This window comes from Tricharina praecox (genome assembly GCF_024521635.1).
Source record: "Tricharina praecox strain CBS 144465 chromosome Unknown BZA05scaffold_10, whole genome shotgun sequence".
Lineage (NCBI taxonomy): Eukaryota > Fungi > Ascomycota > Pezizomycetes > Pezizales > Pyronemataceae > Tricharina > Tricharina praecox.
In genome coordinates this window covers 541,371-562,078 of record NW_026250412.1, presented here as the reverse complement: position 1 = coordinate 562,078, position 20,708 = coordinate 541,371, and the positions used below count along the sequence as shown (strand labels likewise).

The 20,708-nt window shown below is 55.3% G+C and overlaps 4 protein-coding genes across 4 annotated transcripts; 3 read left to right on the top strand and 1 right to left on the bottom strand.

Moving 5' to 3' along the window:
* Window positions 1–6,097: 6,097 nt before the first annotated feature.
* Window positions 6,098–6,659, top strand: BZA05DRAFT_444459 (uncharacterized protein; the record flags this gene model as incomplete). Its single annotated transcript, XM_051486913.1, has 3 exons — window positions 6,098–6,140; window positions 6,238–6,385; window positions 6,458–6,659. The coding sequence occupies 3 exons, from the start codon at window positions 6,098–6,100 to the stop codon at window positions 6,657–6,659; spliced, it is 393 nt and encodes a 130-aa protein (XP_051340040.1).
* Window positions 6,660–11,940: 5,281 nt separating this feature from the next.
* BZA05DRAFT_29360 (uncharacterized protein) lies at window positions 11,941–13,342 on the bottom strand. The gene has a single exon (XM_051480319.1). The coding sequence runs from the start codon at window positions 13,159–13,161 to the stop codon at window positions 12,139–12,141; it is 1,023 nt and encodes a 340-aa protein (XP_051340039.1). The 5' UTR covers window positions 13,162–13,342; the 3' UTR covers window positions 11,941–12,138.
* Window positions 13,343–16,656: 3,314 nt separating this feature from the next.
* BZA05DRAFT_29316 (uncharacterized protein) lies at window positions 16,657–17,480 on the top strand. The gene is made up of 3 exons (XM_051480318.1): window positions 16,657–16,888; window positions 17,015–17,185; window positions 17,252–17,480. The coding sequence occupies exons 1-3, from the start codon at window positions 16,757–16,759 to the stop codon at window positions 17,405–17,407; spliced, it is 459 nt and encodes a 152-aa protein (XP_051340038.1). The 5' UTR covers window positions 16,657–16,756; the 3' UTR covers window positions 17,408–17,480.
* A 459-nt stretch (window positions 17,481–17,939) lies between these two features.
* Window positions 17,940–19,464, top strand: BZA05DRAFT_29265 (uncharacterized protein). Its single transcript, XM_051480317.1, has one exon. The coding sequence runs from the start codon at window positions 18,114–18,116 to the stop codon at window positions 19,353–19,355; it is 1,242 nt and encodes a 413-aa protein (XP_051340037.1). The 5' UTR covers window positions 17,940–18,113; the 3' UTR covers window positions 19,356–19,464.
* The last annotated feature ends 1,244 nt before the right edge of the window (window positions 19,465–20,708 follow it).

The window sequence follows — 20,708 nt, the reverse complement described above, 5'->3', positions numbered from 1 at the left end:
AGCCGCCGGATCCGCGCAACCCGCTCATCCACTTCACATCCACTTCATATCCGCTCGTGAGTCGCGTCGTACATACATGGTTCGAACTTCGCTGAGACAAAGCTCGGCGAAGCGCGAAGCTCGAAGCGCATGCCGAGGCGGAAGAAGCAAACCCGGGCGGGCATCTGGTCCCCAAGCTACAGTACAGAGGTACTCAACTGTACTCTGCTGCCGCGACTGTGCATGCAAGCCCTCCGGACCTCCGGTGAATCGTTTCGGGGTGCGAGCGACCGCGGGCGGAAATATTCTTCTCTTCTAGCGGCAAATGTCGAGACTTGAGACTTCTGCGCCTGTGGGATCGTGCATACTAGTATACTTAGTACACGTTGCTCGACGTGTAAATGCGTGGCAAAGGTCTTGCATACCAACTGAGATGAGTAGATACCAGGACGGAGCGCTGCTCCGTCGAGGTCTTACCGTCTCGCGCTACATTACGTCTATTCCGTTCCCGCTCTTGATATAACATATACTGACTTTACCCTAGGATTATCCCTATAGACTATCATTGCACTGTCCTATCCGTCGCTTCGGGGTTTTTATGTACTTTCCCCTCATTCGAGTGACGGCGCACCTACACGGATTCTCACTCGAAACACGCACAAATCCGTTGTAAGTTGTAAGTTGTAAGCTACAGCCGAAATACGTATCGCCACAGTCTATTTAGCCAGACCGTATGCAACACTGACAGCTCTCTCTCCTACTCTGCCGAGATACGTAAAGTAACACGACTACGTATGGGTGTTTTTAGGAAAGAATGGGCCTTCACAAGTGTGGTACGGTAAGGAGCGTCAGAGCAGAGTCACGCTCTCGATGCTCAACCCCCCAAAGAATCACAGCTCCTGCGGTACCTACTACCGATAGGCTCCGGTGACGATGAGACTACGATGGGGCATAATGGGGAGTGGTAGTCTGCCACAACTCACGACAATCACTCGACCTTCCAAGCCAGTCCTTCCAAGACCAAAAACAAATCGGCCGAAACAAAGCCTTCTACGTGCCCTTTGCGGGATGACACTGAACCCGCAGGGCTTAAGGCTTGAGCCGAGGGCCTGGTGAAAATGGATGTTGAAATCCCCTCTCCGTGCCATACCGATTTTTGTTTTAACTTTTAACGACAGGAGAACCACACCCGTGGTTGTAACTTGTAAACCTCTCCGACTCCGCATCCAGCACACCTGCGATATATATAGGCTTGGAGTTGTCAAAAACCGAACGTGCTGCAATCACTCGCCCGTATCCAGTGCAGCACCGCCTATCTACGACCACGAGAACCAGCCTCCAGGGGATCTTCGCCTTCGGTCAAGTAGGTAGTCCCAGCACGCGTCATCGCCGAGGACTCCAGAGTCCATGGCAGTTAGGTAACCTGCTGCTTTCCCCGCCGCCATCTCAATGACTCACCACCCATAAGTCCACGACGCCCCACCCATCGCGATCCTGTACCGTATTCCGCTCATCCAAAGGCGCGGACACGACGACCGGCTATGCAATACGCAATACTCGACACGACCAGCCCAGCCCAGCCCGTCAGTATTCTGTCGAGTCGAGACTCTGTACGCCCACATGCCACGGGTCGATTCGCTTTCCACCACCGTCGCAGCGTCGCGGCGTCGCACACTAATCTCGCTCCTTCCTTCCCTCTTCCTGCCCCCCCTCGCTCCCCGGAGAAACTATTCCGGCGAAGGCTCGCTTTCAGCTGGTGACGCTATAACTATGGGTCACGAACACACGTACGCATACACATCATGTCAGCTCCGGTGCAAATACCAGAAGAGAACCGAGCGCCGGCTGTCGCATCTCACGACTCGCGACTCGCGAAACGATGGGCGGCGTGGTAATCTGAGTTTGGCGAGTTTTATGCACCGTAACAAGGTGCCTCGGGAAGCCGAAGTGGGAGTTTGATGTCCAGGTCATCCTGTGTGCCGGCGCCGTGTCCTCGGGGGTGGCGGGGGGACGAGCAGGAATCAGGAAGAGTGGTCGCGCAAATGAGAACACTGGAGGAAGGGGAGGAGGAGTGTTCGCTGCCCGTCTATGGGTCAGCCGGGGAAATTGGCCATGTCATGTCGTGGGACTGGATTGGATTGGATTGAATACGTATCAATCACTCGCCCCCGGTTATTTTTCACAAGCGGAAAATTGAAATGTTCGCAATCACCCCCACGCCCACGGCCGGATATTCCTTCTTCCCGTGGCCTTTCGAGACTCGAGTACAGACGCACCTTCATTTCGATGATGGCTTTTTTCTTTCTTTCAGTTTTGGTGGGTTTTGATGTTTTGATGACGACGGGGGAGAGGGGAGAGGGGAGATGGGAGAGGGGGTTAGGGTCCTGGACGTTTCATGCAGTAGATAAAGCAAAGCACAACTATGATTCGGCGGCGCACGTGCAGCGTCCGGAAAATAACCCGTTGCGTTGCGTAATGACGGACGGACTTGGAGGAGCACAATGGCTTTGTCGGGAGGCGTAGGCACCGTGTGTTGCTGACTACATATTACTCTCTCCCGACCATTGGGCGCTAGAGGATTGGCCTTACCGTCAGTGCAGCTAGTGCTTCATCGTTACTGGTTCGCTGGTGCCGAAAGGTACCGTCTGCTACTCTACATGCTCTATAGGGCATGCACCGTGCATTACATACAGACATACATCTGCAGCTAAAACCCCAGAACTCATCCGTTTGGCTGTACTGCACTCTATAGTACTCTACTCTACTCTCCATCATGCACGTACGAACGTACATACGTACCTATCTCTGCATACCCGTCACAGCCTCACTTTTCTATTGCAGCTTATATAGAAGATGATGAGCGCCGCCGCACAGGATATATATAAAAAGCTTTCGGGGGCGTCCAGGACACCACAGTCACAGCCACAGCCACTGCCAGCCCCCTCCCCTCCCCTCCCCCGATGGATGATGATTACATCGGGGCCCTACGAATCGATCACCGCCTCCGCGCCTTCGAAGCTAGACCGCCCTCTTTGACCGTAAAAAGGACCCAATCACGCCATTCCCCATTGCCCCTAAATTCCCCATTTGCAGGGAACCAGTGGTCTTGGTATAAGATTCGTGAAGCAGCTGTGATGTGAGTCTGTGACGCGGCCACCGCCATCCATCCATCAAACCACTCATCCATCCATCCCGTCCATCCACTCATCCATCCCATCCATCCATCCACTCATCCCATCCATCCATCCATCATCCGTCATCCATCCATCCCACCCGCTCACACTGCACAGTGCCTGCGCTTGACAAGTTGACCTACATGTTGCGATGAGCAGGCAGGCCGCAGGCAGGCTTGCCCTCCCCCCCTCCCCTCCGGAGTCCGGACTACTCACTCATATTAAAATACGCTTTTTGCGGACAAAAAACTAGAAAACCTGCCAAAGCTGAAACGCTTGCTGTTCGCCCCCCGCCCCCTAAGAGGAGGGGAAAAGGAAAGACGGAAGAAGAAGAAGAAGAAAAACATACGACGGCGGCGGCGGCCGGCGACGAAGACGACGCGCGCTGGTGGCGGGGTCCAGGGAAATCCGGAGTTTCTGCGCTGCCTGACCTGGGCTAATCTAGATTACAGTTCCCCGTCCATCCAGTTGCGGAAGACCTTGCCCGTCACATGCTGCACGGCGAGGAGGAGGAGGAGGTTGAGGAGGAGGACTGGCCAGGCGGTGACCGCCAGGCCCCGTCGACTGAGGGCTGAGGAGATACGCGTAGGCGGCGAGCCAGTAGGAGCGTCCGCGCACCATCCTGGCCCTGGCCCCGCCGGACGGTTCCTGTTGGAACTTGGAGCGGAGTACCATGCCCCCCTTCCATACACGTGAAGAGCACTGGACGACGACGAGGTATCATTTGCCGGAGCCATGACTGGGGGAATCCTCGCTAGTTGGGCTCCATGGTCGGCAGGTGGTGTGTAGCACTGTGTGTGTGTGTGGGGTGGGGGGGGGGAGTCTTGCTTTTCCTTTGTATGGACGAGTCTTGATTTCCTTTGGGGGCCGATGATCGATCAGGTCCTTGTTCCTCCTGTGTGTGTGTGTGGGTGCCCTCCCCCTCTCACCGTACCACCACCATCACCTGCTAGCCTGCCTTCCTGCCTGTCTGTCTGCCCACCTTCCCCGCTCCATATGTACCCAACGGAACAGACGGCCCTCCAAGACGGCCCTCCAAGACGTCTGGCGCGGCGCTGAAACGCTGTTTCTGTCATTCAGGGGGGGGGCTACGATAATGGCCATGGTGCCTGTGGTGGTGGTGGGGATATCGATAACCACCTGCAAGGTATATCAGTGGGTGCACACTGCTTGTCTGGACAGACAGACGGACGGGAGCGGTGATCACAACACCTTCTTCTCTTTTCATTCCTTGCTCCGGCATTTGCCCTGACGCTTCAGGTCCGGGTTCATCCTATCTCGTCTTCCTGTGTTTGGCTTTGTTTGCCTGCACCACCTTTCGGTGCGGGCGCCTATGTATCACTGACTGACGGCCGCATAGTAGATAGTAGGTACCCAGAACCACCGGCTTAGACTTAGACTTACGCAGGCCCTCCTCCTGACACAGACTTCACTGCTGCTGCTGCTGCTGCGCGGCCCACCTCCCGCTGGTGCGCCCTGCGGCACCAGGTCTGCACTTGTTGCTTTTCCGCTTTTCTGCAAACTTCTCCCTCCCCCTCATACCTAGTACCGTATCGTCCAGACTCCAGACGCCGGTCTGGTCTGGTCTCCCCAGTTCAAAGTCCCAGTCCCCCCCCCCCCCCCACCCCGCACCTCGATGGCCCGCTTTTTTCTCACTGCATACATCCCTTGGAAGTTGGGCCCTTGCTGCGCTGTACGCGAAGCTTGCCCTTCTCATGGATGCTCCTGGGAGACGTACAGCCTTGTACATCATGGGTCGTTCGGCCGTGTATGTACTAGGTATGTAGTAGCCTTGCCAGCCTTGCCAGCCCAGCCTTGCCAGCCCACCAGGCTCCCGCTCCCACACGCACACGGTACCTACCTTCATACCTCGTAGCACAGGTGATTCGTGAAGAACGTAAAACTAATCCTCCACCTCCAAAAAAACTCTTCCCTCAATCCTCGCATCGCGTCTCCAGCGGGGGCAGGTGTATCCGAGCCCTCAGCGATGGTTGGCCAGCAGTGGAGACGGCGGAGGCGGTGGAGTAACTAACGATGCCCAACGGGCAACAACCGCCCATGATCGTCCAAACAGATCACTCGGTGTTTTTCTACGTTCCCTACCATACCTACCATGACCATGCCCAATAATCCTCCAGAAGAGCCCACGAAAGGCAAGGAGAGGAAAGAAAATCCTGCGCCTTCGATGTATACCGTACCGGCGTACGTAGCCTGCATTATAAACACCCAGCCCAGCCCAACCCAACCCCAACGATGAGAGAGTATTTCGTTTCAATTCAACGATCTTCCTCCGCTTCGCTTCGCTTCAGGCTCGTCTAGTGTCCACGTCGGCCATCCGCACACGGGGTTGGGGTTAGGGTTCCATGCGCCGTTGCTCCCGAGTCGCAATCATCCCGTGCGCCCGTGCGGCCGGATCGAAAACCAGCGCACGGCCGTTGCGACCGACCGAGCGGCCCGGCCCCGAGCCACCGAAGCGGGAAGCGGGAAAAAACCAGCGCACGCACGCACGAAATGAACTCGCTCACCACAACGCAACGCAATGCGAGCGGTGACACAGCTATACCTAGAAGGTGCCGACGCCACCAGGAAACGTGCTCACGGCCATTGCGAATGAATGAATGAATGAATGAGCGCGTTGGTGGTGGTGGTGGCGGCGAGCTGTGGGTAGCTGGGTGTGTATAAATGGCTACCTACCACCGGACGGAGGGGGAGCTTGATGCTCAATACTCAGTGCTCAGTGATCAGTGCTCAGTGCTCCGCTCGACTCCTGCCTCGATTCTCGACTCTCGACTCTCGACTCTCGACGACGACGACATCGACGACACCGAGGACATCGGCTCCGAACCGAACGAACGGTGGCAACTCGCAACGCAAACACAGGAGCATCTTAATCGCACCTCACCTCACCTCCCTCGGTCCCTCGGTCCCTCCCTCCCTCCGAAAAGATGTGCAACGGCTTCTCCCACCGGACCTCTCTCGGCGGCGCAGGTACGTACGGCCCAGGAGTTTCCCCTTCGCATGAGGCCCTCATGATGAGGGTCGGGCACACACACACTAACCCGCAGGCTCGCCCTGCTCTGAGTAGTCGCAAACCTCCAGTCCACCTCCCTCGACGCCGACATCGACGACGGCTTCAGCAGCTTCCAGTTACATTTCCACAACCCGCTGCCTCCCCCGCTGCCCACGGAGGTATCATACACGTTCGCGGTCCCCGAATGCGAGATCCGGATACAGTCAGTCCTCACCCCTGCCCGCCCGCCCGCCCGCCCGCCCGCCGGCTGGATAGCTAGCTAACGAGGGGATAGTAACCTGGGCGACCTCACGGGCGGCGTGCAGACCGCCGGCGAGATATTGTTTTCGCTGGAGGTGGCGATGGAGAAGGCGGATGGGCTGCCGCTGGATAGACGTCTGGATCTGGGCGTGGGCGGCGACGGGATCATTGGTAGGTCCGTCTCCGTTGTTAGGAAGGGCGTCGTGCTGGGGGAAGGAATTATTGGGTGGAATTGAAGGTTGAGAGGCCGCTGTGATGGGGGGGAGGTGGCCGGTCAGGTCCGTGGCGTTGGGTACGTTCGTTCGTTCGTTTCTGTGGCGTCTCTGGAGCGGGGCTCTGGAGACTCTGGAGAGACTCGAGAGTGTACAGTAGGTACGGTACGTACTACGGCGAGTAACGGAATGAAATTTGGATGGGACGGTGTTTTCTCTCTCGATGTTTGTGGAAGATGTAGCCAAACTTCAAAGTGTAGCCAAAGTGTAGCCACAGACACCTGAGAACTCTGCTCGTCGAAGACAACGAGAATGATCAGCGAACGCGTGGAAACGCAGTCCTCAAGCACGGTATTGATCTCGTTAACTTTGTGATGTGCGATGTGTCCTACTTTTCGCCCGTCAGTGCAGGCCTTCCAAGTTCTCACGAAGTGGTCGGCGACGCTGGGAGCCTGGGACTCAGTCTCCCTGCCACGATTCTACGAACCGTGGTTTCATCCAAGAATAACTCTAGCAACACAGTCAGTACGACGATACAATGTACATAGGCGCTGTTCTGGGCAGTGGGGAGGGGGGACGGGGGAGGGGGAGGGGGGAAGTTGTGCTCACCAGTCATGCGGTGGGTTTCGCCCGGCGGTCTTGAGTCCTGAGTCCTGACAGGATTGCGTGCTCACGGCCGAGGAGAAAGGTAGTCTCGTCCTGCCTGCTTGCCTGCATCCATCCATCCATCACCCCCCGGAATAGCTGGGTGGGGGAGGGGAGGGGAGGAGACGAGGTCCGAGGAGGTGCGGAGACGATGGACGACGGGCAGATGCCCGTCCTCAGTAGCCGGCCGGTCCAAGTTCCAACGTGCGTGCGAGCCCCATGATCACGAGAAGCAGTTGGAACTTGGATGGATGGGATCGCCGACGTCTGTACGTACGTGCAGCACAGTCCGCACGCACGCAAGAGACTCCAACTTCTGGCGACTGCATTGCAGCGAGTCGACAGCACTCCCAACGCCGTTCGTCCTCCTCCTCCCCTCCCCCTTCCCCCCTCCCCCGACGAGCAGGATCAGGATTCCGGATAGGAGGGGGATCGGGCGCCGGGGCACTCAAGTAAGGCTGTTTGGGCTGGGCTGTCTGGGCTGTCTGGGCTGTCTGGGCTGTCTGGGCTGTCTGGCTGGCTGAAACCTCCGCCATACACCGTATCCGATGTGCGATATGTAGTTACATGTTGGGCGGGGGGAGGGGACGGACATGATGGTCATGGCCATGGCCATGTATGTACCCAGGTATCTCTCGGTCTGCAGTTGGCATTCGTCTGCTGAAGTCTCTGTTGCAACTTGCAAGTATCATACATACTCAGCTACATGTACATGTGCAGTAGAGCGCATATCTTCCCTTGAGCTCCGTCGGTGCATTCCGAGTCCTCACAACAGCAGCCACCGGCCCACCGCCGCTCGAGACTCGAGTTTGTGCTGCACAAGCTCGGACCCGGAGGCTGGCCAGGACCATGGGAAGCTATCTTAGAACCGGAGCGTACCGTGGATATCATTCGTCTGGCTGGCTGGCTGATGGCTGATGGCGCCTCCGTCCGGGCCGGTGGTGGAGGTGGAGGTGGAGGTGGAGGTGGAAGTAGTGGAGGTGGCTGGCAGGCAGGCCAGCAGTATCGTCCCCAAATCCCAAACCCCAAATCCCAAACCAAACCCCATCTCCTCTGTAAAAGCAAGAAATTCCGCGTGCAAGAATCCGAATCCGAGTTCTCCTCCAAATCTCCGCCCGGTTAACTTGGGTAGTTTCCCCCAGTGGCAGTGGTGGTGGTATCTCACTCAAAGGGGAAAGCGAGATTGATGGGAGGGGGTAATCGAAAACCAAGTATACTTGGGTGTAGTATCTAACTCTACATATCCCGGCCCCACAGCGCAGTTGCGAGATCGAATAGCGTTGCGTTTCTTCAAAGCTCGGCCCTCATTGGCCACATCAGATTTCCTGCAGCACCCCTCCCAACTCCCTCTCTTCTCTTTCTTCCCCCATCCACATCCACATCCATAATCCACCATCCACCATCCACCATCCACCATCCACCATCCACATCGTACTACGGTACTACATACAGGACCTCGGGAACTCGAGCAGGAAGGTAATGCGAAAAATAACCGAAGGGTGAGGTAAACCCATCCAAGCGGTTTGTGTGTGTGTGTCTGTGTGAGTGTGTGTGGGTTCGGGATGGGGGAGGGGAGGGGGAGGGGGGAGGCCGGATCAATTCATTTCTTTCTTTACAAAATTAGTTCTCCTATGGGGTTTTCTATTATTATTAGTATTATTTTATCATATTTTCGCATTTCGCAATTCGTTCTCGGCATCATTATCATTATTATCATTATATTTTTCCTCTCCTTTCTTTTTCCTTTCTTCCGAAACAGACAGACAGAAAACCGACTTGATTGATGATTGATTGATTGACTGGCTGATAGCTCGAGCTCGCAGCTCGCAGCAAGAAGATGCTGATATGCTGTTGCAGTTCCATTATCCACCCAGCACGCAACGCACGCAACGCACACGCAGGAACCGGGTTCGAGAGTTGCAGTTGAGATGGCTGCAATGGCAGCAATGACTGACATGACATGACATGCTGCAGTGCAGAGTTTCATGCAAGCGTGTGGAGGAGGGAGGGAGGGAGGGAGGGTCTGTCCTGGCCATACAGATAGACGGACAGACAGACGGACAGACAGATAGATTTGCGGGAGGGAGGGAGGCAGGAATCGCTGCCACCATCCACCACTCACACCCATACCCACATCCATACCAGAAGCGCAGAGAGTACACTATCTATCTCTTTGGTCATGGCAGCAGTTACATCTTAGCTAGTATCTAGTAGCTCCACCCTTCCGTGAGGGGAAAGGAAAGCAAATGCCGCCAAAGCCATCAATTTTTCGCCTCGCCCCGCCCCGACCCGCCGTCCGCAGAGCGGAGCTGATCCGCGCTTCCTCATTGTCGTCGCCGGAGGAGGAGGAGATCGTGGTACTGACATTTTACCCCTCCCCTCCCCTCCCCTCCTCCCCCCCGCACGCCCCATTCACATGGGAGAGCATGGTAACTAGGAGGCATGGGACTCGACCAATTGGAATGAGTGACGGACAGTGATGTTTCACAGCACCACACAGCACCACACCGCACCGCACCGGCGCACCGGCGCACCCCCGGTCCGCCCGGTGCCAGTTAGCACGTGCCACCACCACCTTAAGCAGCAGTACCGCCCATCAATCAATCATCAACGTCCTCCCCCATCCTCCTCCAATATCAGATCCGAATCAACCTCTTGTCCCCCCACAGGCCGTTCACCGCACTCCATTCCCTTCCCCTCCCTTCCCCTCCCTTCCCATCCATCCCAGGCCACTCGCAGAGTCGCACTGGCAGGGAATCCGGATACGACGAGTCAACTGCTGCTGCTGCTGCTGCTGTGCCTACTACGGTGCCTGCAACTGGCCCGCCTACTTCGCTATCAAAACTATCAAAACTAGTCCGTTTTCTGCCTTCTCGTAAAAATCGAGATTCGAGACCTGGCCGTTCCTACCCCACTCCACACCACACCACCACCACCACACCTAAGGGAATGGAAAGGAAAAAATGATGTGTGGGTGAGTGGGTGAGTGGGTAGGTGGGTGGGTAGGTGGATGTGATCAAGCTGCTGCAGCGCAGAACGAGAATCATAGGTAAGTATGCAGGAAAACGGCGTGCGTGCGTTCAGGGCTAGATATCTACGGTGTCTATCTATCTGTTAGTATCTATCTGTCTGCCTGTCAGTTGAGTATAGTCGTTAGAGTAGTAGTAGTAGTAGTAGTAGTAGTAGTAGTAGTAGTAGTAGTAGTAGTAGTAGTAGTAGTAGTAGTAGCAGTAGCAGTACGTTGGTTGCATTTACCGTACTGCAGTGCAGCTGTTGGCCCAACATGAAGATCAAATCAACGGCCTGACATGCCAGCCAGTACTCTAGTTACGTTCTACGTTCTAATTGATATCTCGATCCTCGCAAACCTGTAACGGCGGCGCGGGGAAATCCACCAGACTACAGTAAAGTCACGAACGAACGGCGGAGAAGAAGTACCCAAGAACTCAGTGACAGTGACAGAAGTGGCTTTGTATTTCATCCACGATCCAATGCTATGTAGAGACCGGTCCGCGCTTCCCATCCATTCACTCCCCTCCACCCATGTCCAGCCATCCACCTCCCAAGCCCCCAAAAAACTAACCCAAGAAAAGAAAATCCTTCAAATGACCGAGCTGTGCCTCCAAGCAAGCAACTCCCCAGCCCGAGTGTGGTTTCCCCAAGTTTCCCCAAAAGTAAATTATCCCGTAACAACCCCAAACCTCCCAAACCCCATCCTCCCAGAACCGTCCCATCCAAATCCAAATCCCATCCAACCGTCCCGAAACCCAAGCCCCCTTGTCGTAGCTCGTTACATACGATTCAATCGAAGTGCAGTGCGTGGTTTTATACAAGCCAAAAGCAAAGAAAAAACGATAAAATCCAAGAATCCAGAAATAAACAGACGTAAAAGATAGTGGGGTACAAGTAAATGCAAAACCAAAGACAAAGACACACAATTAGAGCCCGGTTTCCAGAAGAAGAAAAAAATGAAGAAGAAAAAGCAAAACAAAATGAACGTTATGGACTGTTCCAGCTAGCTGGCTCCTCCCCCACCTCCCCCAAATCCACCCTAGGCTATACCACAAAAATCAAAATCAAACCCCGTCCTTCAACCGCCCTGCCCTGAAAACAAAGGAAAAGGTCCAGAAAAGGAGAAAAGATAAATACCATCAAAAATTCACAGAGAAGAAGAAAGGAAGAAGAAAGAGAAAAAAAGATACAGGTAAAACACAGAGGAGAAAGGAAAAAAAGATGAAGAGAAGAAGAAGAAGAAGTGAAAAGGAAAAAAGATGAAAAAAAGGATGAAAAAGGGGTAGAAAGAAGAAATACTAAAGTAAAAGGCAAGAAGAAAACTCAAAAACCCAAATTCTCCGGTTATTGTGCTTGTCCCCGATGTTTTTTCCGTGCATTGCTGCGACCGTCTTATAAAATCCCAAAAAATCGTCCTGCGAAGAGTAGAGAGAAATGAAAAACAAACCATGAGAACGCAAAAGAGGCAGTAAAAACCGATCGCCAAAAATCAACCGCTAAAAAAAACAACGCTTGAAGACTTGAACGCTAAAGACATAAGAAACGCCGTGGAAACCCCTCTCACAATCGTTAACCGTACAAGGAAACAAGGGAATAAAGAAAAGGGAAAGAGATATGAAGCCGAGAAGAAACCAGCCGAGAACAATACATGGCCATTAGTTTCGTTGTTGAGGTGATCCGCGCCGCGTATGGTAGTGATTTAATAGTCGAGAAATCATCGCATGGAAATCGTCAATTTCGTCCCTTTGTTGCTCCGTGCTTATCGCCCGTCGTCTTGGCCGCCAAAATTCCCCTGCCCATACTGATCGCACTCGTCTCGTCCTCGCTCCTGGGAACCGCCAGCTAGTCACATCGTCGCACCGTAGTCCTGGTAGCGGTCCCAGCCAAACCCTCCAAATCCGCTTCCCACGCTGCACTGCTGAGCCACCATACTGGGTAGCGGCAGTTGCGGGATCGACATGGAGAGGGTTGTAGGCGCTTGAGTGTACTGCGGTCCCGGAGAGCAGGTAACGGGCATGTCATAGCCAGTGGTCGGGCCCCAGATTGTCGGGAATCCTCCAGAGCTGGAAACAGGCGAGTTGTCCTCGATGGGACTTGACGGCAGAATCTTCCAGGACTCAACGGGAGGCGGAGGGGGCGCATTCGAAGGCACCGGCGAAGGGTTCCACCAGTTTCCGGGGTTGCTTGGCAGCATCTGCGCAACTGGCCGCACAACGTCGACAACTCGTGGCGGTGGCGGCATGAGCGGGTAGAACAGCGCTAGAACCTGCGCCTTCACATCCTCGCTGCGTCCACAGAGCAACTCTCCCGCTCCGTCGTCCTCCAGCCCTTCCAAGGCGATCGCATCCGTCCGGTACACATATTTGTTGACCGCCTGATGGAACTCGTCGTGCAGCTTCTTCACCTGCGCTTCCTTCTCGGTCCACGGCCATGTCGTGTCCGTCTGATCGACCAGGTATATGTCCTTGTGGTATTCGCAGAGATCGTCAATGGTGTCTTTCGTCAGCTTGAATGCCACCTCGTGGGACAGCACCAAGTCGATATGCACCACATAGGCCTGAACGTGCAGCAGCTCGAACCGGGCGAAAGCCTCAACCAACGGGTTGTCGTGCCTGTCAAGTTGCGATGCCGGGGCTTTGGGCACCATCAACGTGCAGAGATTCCAGATTGCGGATTGCTGGGAAAGCGTCTCGGTGAGACATTTCATGTGCTGGGGAACGCTGTTCAGTGATCTTTTGATCCGGTTGATGCGCTTGAGCGTAGCCGTTAACCACGGATCGACCTTGGTGTTCAGAACTATGGTCGGCGAAGACCGAGGCGCAAAAGGCGACGCTGTGTTGGGGAGTAGTAGGGCGGGCATTCTCGACATAAAGCGGAGGGATGCCGATGATCATGCACGTTGGGGGGGGCAAATTCGAGAAAGGCGAAGAGTCGTTGGGAGTCTTCAGTCAAGTGCCAAGAAGTCCAGTTCAGTATGCCCGGCGGGGCGAGTAACGCAGTAACAGTCGGTCAAGACCGCAGGTAGGTGAAAACGAAAGGACTTGAGTTAAGAGCAAGGAACGGGGATGGTGGTGATGATGACGATGGTGATGATGGTGGTGGTGGTGGTAGTGGTGGTGGTGAGATCGGTGGTGTTGATATATCGACTTGAGGTTATCCAGAAGAGAGTGTGTAAATAAGCCGAGAATGGAAGGGTTGAGGGCAGTGGCGGTGAGGGACAGGTCGCGGTTCTTATAAAGTCCCACACGGGCCACCGGTATGTAGGACATGGATTCCGGAAGGCAGAGTGTGGGTGGTAGCGATCGTTGCTCTCGCCTGTCGACGTTCGGGAACCCATGCCCTGCAGCTTAGATCCCCCCCCTCCTCCTCACACCCCCCCTCCCCCCGACCACACGAACACACAGGGTATGGGACGGATTGCGCCCGAATCATCGGCTCTTGCAGAAGAGAGTACCCCTCATTTTTCTTTTGGCGTCGAGGCGGAGGAAGAGGCAGCGAGCGAGCGAGCAATTTGCAGGCTGGGGCCAGGCTAGGCTCCGGAGAACACAGCAACGCTACAGCAGCAGCAGAGCAGGTGGAGCTACCGAAACCAGGAAAGTGAAACACACTCGGAGCGGCGACAGAGATGTGAGCACAAGCTCCCGTTTCACACATCCATCCATCCATCCATCCATCCATCGCCGCTCGGGCTTGTTCAGTCGATATCGGTATGGAATGCAGATGCATCCAAATACGGTTAAAAGTCAATATCAGTGAGTCCAAGCAACCCAGGTCTCTGGCAACGGACCGATCAATCATCATCCCAGTGGCGCAAAGACATTCCATCCCCACCACAACCACCACCACCACCACCATGACCACCATGACCACCACCATGAGTCCATGACCACCACCACAACCACAACCACCATCTCTAGCACCCACTCCTCCTCCTAGTCCTCCTTCCCCTCCTCCTCCTCTTCCCCTCCCCCTCATGCACTCCCTCGCCCTGCAGGCGGTATTTGGTTGACACCACCGCGCCGCCTCATCGTCGACCTATCGAGGGCCCGATATGTATGCCCTTCCTACTGCAACTATCCCGTACCTGCAGAGTCTCTCTCGGCGGTATGTAATCTTGAGGCCCCCAATCTTACTGGGCTGGGGGGGGGGGATGGTGAGCCAGATACGAGTTGCGGTGACAGGAGGGTATCGCTACTGTAGGTCAGAGTCTTTCCGTGCCTGATCGGAGGGCGCGGCTGGGCGGCTGGAAAGGGCTTTCCGCCCATCAATTTCGATACTCCACCTCTAGCATCCCGCCGTCGTTCCTGACCCTTGGGCATACATAGGAAAAGGCGGTGCTCTGGGATGATTTTTCCGCACCAGATGGGTTCACGGAGGACCTAGCACCCTAGGTAGTGTCCCCACCCCCCTCTTCTCTTTCCCTCAGCTCGGACGCAGACATTCACGTGGCGAATCCAACAATCGATTCGCTGAAGTCTTGTGTTTCGATCAGCCCTTGTTTGGAAGGAATGGGTTGTGATTGGATGACAACTGAAGTGAGGTTGCGGATAACCCCTGCCCCAGTGCCGACTAGTGTGGAAATGGAATAGGCCGAGTCACCGATTTGTGACCGAGTCACCGATGGGTCCGGGAGGAGAAATCGCAGGTAGGGCATGATGGGAGCGCGGGCGCGAAGAGCAAGAGAGGGGTAGCTTGACGGGCAAGACCTAGGTATCGCCGGTCGGCACGTCTCCTGCTTGCTGCTCCCCGCGTGCTATCTCCCTCCCCCTCCCCCACTACTACACCGTTCGACTTCATCATCGTGCATTTCACGATACGTCGACGTCAAGGTGGTGAACAGACAGATAGCGAGGAGATGTGCACGCGGTGCGTCGGACGTCGTCATACTTGGTTCTGGAGAGGGGGGGTTGCTGCTGTGTTGTGGCGATTATAGTAGAGTACCTAGAGCCGTTGACTTTGTGCTGCTCAGCTGCGGTGCAGCAGACCACAACGTCAGCTCGCCGCTGGGTTGCTTCGTTCCTGCGGTGCAGTGCAGTGCGGTGCGGTTCCGATTCCCGTATGGAAGGGCGGAAGGATGTACATCCAATCGCCGTCGGCAGCAATGCAGGTGGGCAGTCCGTCAAGTCAGGCAGTTACTGCGGGCTGCAAGTCGCGTGACAAGCGCTACATACTTCAACTAGCTTACATGGCCAGACCAGAGCATTTGACTCTAGAGTAGGGACGGTACGGTACGGGGCCATACCGGCAATCATGGGAGCTGGAGTCGCAGCGACGAGCGACGGCATTACCTGCTCTACCCATAAGGCACCACCACGAGCGAAATCGCTACGGAGAGCCACTCAGCACCAGCGGGCATACTCGGATGCAGCGGTCCCGCTCAATTTCCGGCCGCAGAAGGACTGGCCGAGTGCAAAGGTACTTACAAAATAGCAGTCGGATACTTGATGTCCAGGCGCTCCGTCCGCACGGCGTTGATGTACATCAATACTAGTAGTAAGGCAGCTGAGGGTGAAATACCGTACCTAGAGTATCAGACCTACATCTCTCGAGGTGCAGAATATTCAAAAAATAGTCATGATGTCTCGTCTGGCCAGTAGCCACGGTAGGGCAGGCAGGCAGGCGGGGCGGTCGGACGGTCGGTCTATCGGTCGGTCGGCCCCCACTAGCATAGCGGCGGGCAGTCAAGGACGAAACCCTCGACCACGACCCACGACCCACGCCGACGTCCACAGAACTTACCTTACTCACCTCGCTCCCTTCCCTCCGCCCCGCTCGATCTCCTGCAGAACCGAACATCCCATATATCTGGTTTAAGTCGAGCATGCACGCCGCTGCAGAGAGCCTGCAGGCAATGCACTTACTGTGTGTGGGTATTCCACCCAACCCTCCGCTGCCCGCTCTCGCCCTCGCCCTCGCTCGCACCCGACATCAACCCTTTTCTTTTCTTTCCTTCGCATCGTTCACCAATGCTTCCGCCGCGCGTCACACCCCTCCTTTGCTGCCGTGGGGTGGGTTTCGGATCCCGATGAAACGGCAATCGAGGCTTCTTTCGGGGCGGTCACGTTCTTTGGCTTTCTTTATTTCGCTCTTTCTTTCTTTCTTTCCTCCGACGGTTGACGGGGCGGGGCGGGCGGGGCGGGCGGGCGTCTGCTGGCGCAGAACAACAGTCCCGCTGGAATGGATGGAAGCCTTGGTCCAGCCAGCTCGGTTCTCTGCTGCGGCGCTGCGCCTCAGTTGACCCGCATACCTCGCTGCGCTGCGTAGGTATCCTCAACACTATCATCATCATCATCACCACGACCACGACTACCACCACCATCATCATCATCACCAACACCACGACTACCCTTGCGGCGCGCGCTCGGTCGCGCTGTCGTCGTTGTCGAGGATAACTACCGCCTCACCACGCTCTGGATGCTTTGGAACACTCATGGAGAAAGAAGTAAACAATACGTGACGTTGCTATGTCATCACGTACTCTACATAGCACATTTTCGCGCGGACACGTCAGTTGGGCGGCAACTGAAGCGGTGATAATTAAAATCTCGGACGACAACGAGGCTGGCGGAGAGGTGGTGTTGTTGTTGTTGTTTACGGTGCGTGCACGAACACACGAACACACATATCATACAACACTCGATTTCTCCTGCTGCTCCACGTAATATAGATCCATACCACGAAAAAGATATAATTGAATTCTGACTGTGGTAGATCCGTTACAGGTCATGTACGGGAGCTCGATATGTACTCTACTGTATGGTACCTACTATGCTCTGGTTAGCTCGGTAGCTATTTTCCGGTTCGAGCTCGCGAATCCCCTAAGACAGGTCCGGGGCCGTGCTTGTTTACCCAGCACCCAGCAAGCCCAGAGTAACATGTTGGGTCTATGTATGGTATGTACCGTACCTACTCTACCTACACTAACCACCCAACTGCCTACTGACCTATGCATAGAGCAGATATCTACATGGAGTGGGAGCACACCGCATGCTCTACATGCTCTAGCCACGGCCGGCTACCGTACGTACTCCATTCGTCTTTATCGATTACGGATAGATAGCGATAAAACCCGCCGAAACCAAACCAACCTCAGGTGTCGCAGGAACATGGGTTAGGAGTGTCTGTACACAATGTACCTACTTACTCGATACACTCGGTGCGCGTCGAATCGGATCCACGGTTTGGCAACGAATGCGGGCGCGAATAAGAGCTCTCGGTGGCAACTACCGAAATCCCTTTCCTTTTCCTTTTCCTTTTCCTTTAGTGAGGAGGGTTGCAGTTCGCCGAAGGGAGATGCACGAGAGGCTCGATATGGGGTGGCGAAAGTCCAGCATCCACATACGTAGTTGGGAAAAACACCCATTTCGTTGCGGCACGCGCAAGGCACGAAAGCAAAGGAAACGTTGCAGTTGGCAGGCGAACGTGCAGCGTTCTGCGTTCTGCGAAGATACGGTGCTGGTGCTGGTGCTCTAGAGTACTCTGCTCTACAGTTCTGCGATCGAACTTGCAGGGAGTCATACCTCCTCACCTACCTACTCACTCTACTCACCTACATGCTCTACTCCATGAGTCCATCTGGGAGCGCAGGCGCAACCTCCACAGATGTGCGCCGTAGCTTGGACACGTCTATTGCGGAACGATTTCCGTTGCGACTGCTTGCCTGCCTGCTTGCGTGCCTGCCTGCCTGTGTGTCTGGCTGCTTGCTCATACACATCAGACCGATAGACTGACGGACAGACATTCGGAGTTGGCGGTGCATGAATGATGAGGACGAGAGCGATGTTGGCATAGCACACTCCCTCCTTCGTGTGTGCGACGTGAATGACTACTGCTCAGTTACCTGCGACTCTACCGTACTCTACCGTACTCTACTGTACTCTATTGTACTCTACTCTACCCACTCCACTCCACTCCACTCCATACGACAAGTGTGGCTTGCGTGCTTGGGTGCCCCGCCTGACGAGCGAGCGATGCAGGGAAGCTAGGGCGGACCAGCAAGACCTCAACGGCCATCCGAAAGCCTGGCTGGTGGAGCGATGGTGCCGGGATACCAAGGAATCAAGCAGTGAGGCTTCCGAGTCGCCAGCGCCAGCTACACCCGGCCTAGGTACTTGCTTGACTACTCATGCAGCCTACTATTTCTCAGCTGTACAGGGATCCTCCGTCTCGACCGGCGGCGTTGTTGAGGGCCACGCAACTGCGGGCCTGCGCCTCACAAAGCCACACGTATTCATCCCAAGATTTCCCACCACCACCACCGCCTCCACCACCACCATCACTGCTGGGACCGGGATGGAGGGTCACATATCAACAACCAACAACAGCGACCAGCATGCAGCCTGCTGTAACTATCGCATTGCACGCCCTAAAAAACCAGCATATCGCAACTGGGGACGCACCGCCCACGCACGTGCACTGAACAGGCCAAGCACCCACCACATTCACCACATTCACCACCATCACCACCACCATCACCACAACCACTATTATCTATCGACACACGATGATGCCCTACCCTACATACAGACGCATGCCAGTCTCCTACATCAACCTACACGTCCTTCTCTCTCTCCGCAGGCATATTCCATGGCCACAGCGGATGGGCTGTGGGGGCCCATGTCGAGTCGAGTCGACCGATTCCTTGCTTTCACCTGTCTGTCTGTCTGTCTGTCTGTCTGTCTGTCTGTCTGTCTGTCTGTCTGTCTGTCTGTCTGTCCCTTGACTTTCGGGCCGCCCATTCGGCGTCCAACTAACTACTGCGGCCATGACGACTTTGGGACTGTCTCGGCCCGTCGATCTACGCGCATGCGATCACTCACAGCTTTCAACTTTCATGCACGCAGCTTTTCAATGCGAGTTCGTGTGTTCGTGTTGGCGCTGGGAATGTGTAGGCGAGCTGTGCCCTGGTCCGCTAATTTCCAACCTTCCCCCCCTCCCACTCCCTCACAAGCGCGCATCGCACCGCAGCAGCGCAGGTGCCGGAGGACGGGACCCAACCTCCCCACCCCAGCACGTTTCCCCGGACTGTCCGGGAATTACATAAGTGCACAGATACTTGGGTAAATACTTGCTTTATGTACGCCCCAACGAGGCGGTGGCCAGGTCCGGGAATGTTGGATGTCGAAGGCTCCTTGGAACCCTAGATACCTACCTACAGGAAACGTGAAACGCACTGCAGTGCTTGGGACCGACGAACAAACAAAGCACTCATCGTTTTGCTTTTACTATTCTGTGGCATAACCAACTATTACTAGGTACTAGCCACTTGCTTGCCTACATACCTAGCTCGACTCGGTGGAATGAATTCGACGAACTTCGTTCGCGCACTTCACTTCATGCGGGGTCGAGGGATCTGATCGCCAACATCCATCGGGCGATTCCTCGCGGGAGCGGGGCTTCCTACTCTTTGTGTGGTATGTATGGTATGTATGGTACACATTAACGCACAAGAAGGACATATGTACATACATGGCATACCTAGCATACCTAGCTGGTTGTGAGCTTTCTCCCGCATCCTGGGTCAAACCTTCGTGTGCTTCTGCCCCTGGTGGCCTGGTGGCCTGAGTTCTAGCCTCGACGACAGACGACTGAGACGACTCAGACGACTGAGACGACTGAGACGACTGAGAGTTGGCTGTTGACGTGATCGCATGGAAAGCCACGGCCTACGGCTTGGTTACGAAACTTCATCACTCATCGGCGGAGGCCGTGTACTTACCTGGGAGAGTGATACATGTTGGCCGGGTGGTTCCGACATACCTACATCCTCGAGGTCGGGCGTTCGATGATGGCGGGGGTGTGGAAGGCTTCAATTGAAGTTCCCACTTTGCTATATAATCCTCGCTCCGCAATCCCTCACCACATCTCAAATCTCTACATGTCTATGCCAGCCCCATACCTACGCACAGAGACATTTGCACTTTCCCCTTCACTTCCCTTTCACTTCACTTCCCTTCCCTTTCCGTTTCCCGTCGCAACGACCCTCGCGCTCGCCGACCATCGCCGAGAGCGAGCGAGCGAGTGAACCTAAATCCCTAAGCGAGCCGTCGCGTGGCGACCAGGATGACCAGGATCAGCCGGTAGGGTGGATATGATAGCCGGATGGATGGGGGATGGTTGCAGTCGATGGCGGGATCGCGCAGATCTTTGTAGTTCGTATCATAGCTTATGGTCCATAGCTAATGGCCTATACGGTAGCCCGTGGACGTCGAATCTATACCATCAGCGTAGGAAGAGGATGATATAGGGACCGTGGTGGGTGGGATGTGCGAATGGGAAGATTGTTTCCACCGACACCATATCGTGGCAGTGCGTAACCATCACGTCCACGTCTCGGGCCTGCCGGCCAGCCGGCCGAACATTCGCAATCGCACCCCAAAAATCCGCTCGGGTCCAACGGCTCCCCATGCCACTGCT